This window comes from Chiloscyllium plagiosum, unplaced genomic scaffold (assembly GCF_004010195.1).
Source record: "Chiloscyllium plagiosum isolate BGI_BamShark_2017 unplaced genomic scaffold, ASM401019v2 scaf_7881, whole genome shotgun sequence".
In the NCBI taxonomy this organism is placed as follows: domain Eukaryota; kingdom Metazoa; phylum Chordata; class Chondrichthyes; order Orectolobiformes; family Hemiscylliidae; genus Chiloscyllium; species Chiloscyllium plagiosum.
In genome coordinates this window covers 5,170-8,393 of record NW_025215231.1, presented here as the reverse complement: position 1 = coordinate 8,393, position 3,224 = coordinate 5,170, and the positions used below count along the sequence as shown (strand labels likewise).

Genomic DNA, 3,224 nt, shown 5'->3' with positions numbered 1-3,224 from the left:
GACTTGATGTTGGGAAATAAAAAGTTACGTTGTGTGGAAGGAAAATTCCGGATATAAACAAGAGTTTTAAAAAACGAACTCCATTCTGTCTGCCCAGGTGTTGCCTACACCGCTGTACCTCCAGAGTACTTTCCTTTTATTTTGATGAGTTCAAATTAATCTCATTCGCTGTTTTGTACTTGTCAACCATTTGTTAACGGATGTTTGCCGTTTCAGAATGTAGATTGCCTTATCGTGTACGTTCCCAGAGTTCAGTGTTTGGAGTCCTTGTTGTTTCAACCTGTGCTTTGGTCTATAATGCAAAATTACAGAAAAATATTAATAGCAATTTAAGGTAAAATGTTAGGATATTGGAAGAACAGCTAAGAGCATCAAGTTTGACAGAGGGGTTGTGGGACAGGACACAGAAAGCAGCAGGGTTTCCAGAACTTCTAATCTCTGCCTTCCCTGATCGAAATCAACCTATGATTTATAATGTTTGAGGATTGTTACTCATTAATATCGGTGTGTCAGATAGATCTCAGTCTTAGAGAGGTTTGACGTGCTTCTTTGTTTAGTGATGAACTCAGTGGAACATACAATAGTAAGGGTGTAAACCCAAAGGGGTGAAGGAGCAGAAGATCCCCCGTGTATATGTGCACAAATCAGGGAATGTACCATGACACATGGACAGAAGAGCAAATACACTCTACTTCATCAATAACGCTGTAGAGAACAAACACAAAGTAATTATGTTAAACTAAGATAAAACAGTCTCTTGTCTCACCTGGAATGTTGCATCTAGTTTCAGGTGCCATGTGTTTGAAAAAAAAAAGCGAAGTTATGAGATTGGGTGCGTGACTGATTCACAACACTATTCCCGGGATGATACACCTCACCAACTTTGAAAAATTGGGGCTGTTCTCCTCTGCTGATAGTTTCCTGACTCTGTGAACAGTTGCTGTTATTGGTTCTCAATTCCGTCTTGCGTCATATAGATCCCCATGGCTGAATATTTCAACTACTCATGACCTCTGCCTTGCCTGAACAACATCGACCTCTGATTTATTATTTTTGAGGGTTGCTGTTCAGTAATATCCCTGTATCAGATAGATCTCAGTCTCATTCCTTAGGATTTGACAGGTGTGGTGTGTCAAGTCGATCCCAGGAATTGTGCTCCATGAGATTGATGTGTGAGAAAAACTCCAGTTCTGAGAATCCGCCCTTGGATTGTACACGTGTTGTGTCTGAATACCTGACTGAAATCTGACATTTTTGGCTGATGAATGTTTCGTTGGGCGCTTTAGGTGGTGATTTCTGCATTACTAACCTAGGCTGTCCCGACATTGGGAGTACTTTTAGTTTAGACGGTGTAAAGTAAACTTTCAAACTCCTTTGCCTGCCTTTTTTCGGCTTCTGGTGGAGCAAAGCTCCTAATTTGTATCATTAGGTGACCCGAGGTCGTGACCCTTTGCGCATAAGAGGAAATGTTCTCTAATCATTCTGCCTCTGGAGTGTTCCATCAGGCATATCGTGTGAAAATGTATTTACATTAGTGGGCTGCATCGCAGCGCAGTATTAAGCTAAATGACTGGATGAAACACAACCAAGCAGAACAAGTGAGTTACTTAGCTGGGAAAGGAGTAGGATGTGGGAAAATGTATTATTACTGACTGGCCTTGAAGAAAGAATTAAGCAAACTCAAGGTTAGTAAATATTCATTCAAGATTTATTAACCATTTCAGAAAGCATTTTTATCCAAAAAGTTGATGTAAAAGCTAACAGAAGTGAATATAATGGCTGGATGCCATTGAGATGAGAACACATGCGCTGTGAGCTGGGAATTTTCTGTACATCAGTAACAGTCACAAGAAAGGGAATACAAAAGCTCATCAGAAAGGGTAGGCAACCATTCTGAGTAAGGAACAAATAAAAAGAAAACAAATCGGATTCAAACAACTGAGAAGCTACAAATTCTTCCAACCACAACCATCTCAAAGATATAAAAGTAAAAACGAAAATCCATCAATAATTGTCTCAGTTACACGCTGATAAACTGAAGTAATCTCACTGTTAGAGTCAGCAACAGGACAGATTGTAGATTGGCAATTCAGAGACCTTGAGAAGCATATCAGGTAAATCAAAGGAGCCCACAACTCATTTACTTAACCTGGGAAAGAGAGATAAAACAATGACGCAGATATTTATGATCAGGGACTTTCAGATTTAATGTTTATTGAATGGCACACTGAGAGATTTCACAAAACCTATTGGGCTGCTTGGCGTGAGAAAGATGTGATTATTCTCACCTTCACAAAAGTGACGGCAGCGCTGTAGAAAATACTCAGGAAGAACAAGGTGATGGACGTGGAAGCAGTTTTCCAGATGTTGCTGTTATCATCCTCACAGTCTTCAATCCAAGTGCGATCTATTGAATCTATGAATATAAAGCCGAGAGAACCCATTTAGATTGTTTATTGATCCAGATCGATCTATCTGCATTCAAGTAATGTAATTAGAGACCATTACATCTTCATAAAGCAGTCAGGTATTTCTCAAGTGTGACTCTTATCTGTATCTATTAGTGCATTATTGACTCTCAGCATGAAATCACAAATACTAACTGCACATGTTCTTTCTTCATTGTCCATGTCAGAATGTTTTAACTTATTTTTATTTTAATCTATTGTTTAAGGATATTATTATTTGAGGAATACTTATGACGAAAGATTATTTTAATTATATCATTATATGTTAAATATAGGCTGTGAAAGCAGTTTAGTTAAAAAGTGTGGCCATCCCTGAATAAAAGTTCAAATGTGATTCTCATCTTTATGTATTGGTGTCCAATTGTTTGGCAAATCATGAATATAAGTGACATCACAGTCAGGACATTGCTTCATATTTTTGTTTGTAGGATCTGTATATTTCGGAATAAGTTTCTGTACGTGTGTCCCTTCATTTATTTGATCTACTGCTTGGTGTGTTTGGTTTTCCTTTAATGTTTGTGTATGTGATAATGAGAGTCTCTTACTTCACTCTTGCCCATGTTGGAGTCTGTGCATGAATAAACATATTCCTGTTCCTTTACTGCTGGTGTGCTCATGTGTTTGTGCACCTAAAGTTTGGTCTTTTCCCAGTGTGTAAGCATCATCATGCTAATATGCCACTTCGTTGCTGCCTATGCTTATCTTGTAATGTCTTTGTGAGTGTTCACTTTTCATTAGTGCTGTCTAAAACGTGTG

At 38.4% G+C, this 3,224-nt stretch overlaps 1 gene segment (V, D, J or C); it reads right to left on the bottom strand.

Annotated features, from left to right (window-relative positions):
• Nucleotides 1-229: 229 nt before the first annotated feature.
• Nucleotides 230-3,224, bottom strand: part of LOC122548223 — a 7,127-nt gene continuing 4,132 nt past the window's right edge. The window contains 2 exon segments of the C gene segment in view: nt 230-292; nt 2,289-2,416. Of these exon segments, the coding sequence occupies nt 230-292; nt 2,289-2,416 (191 nt within the window).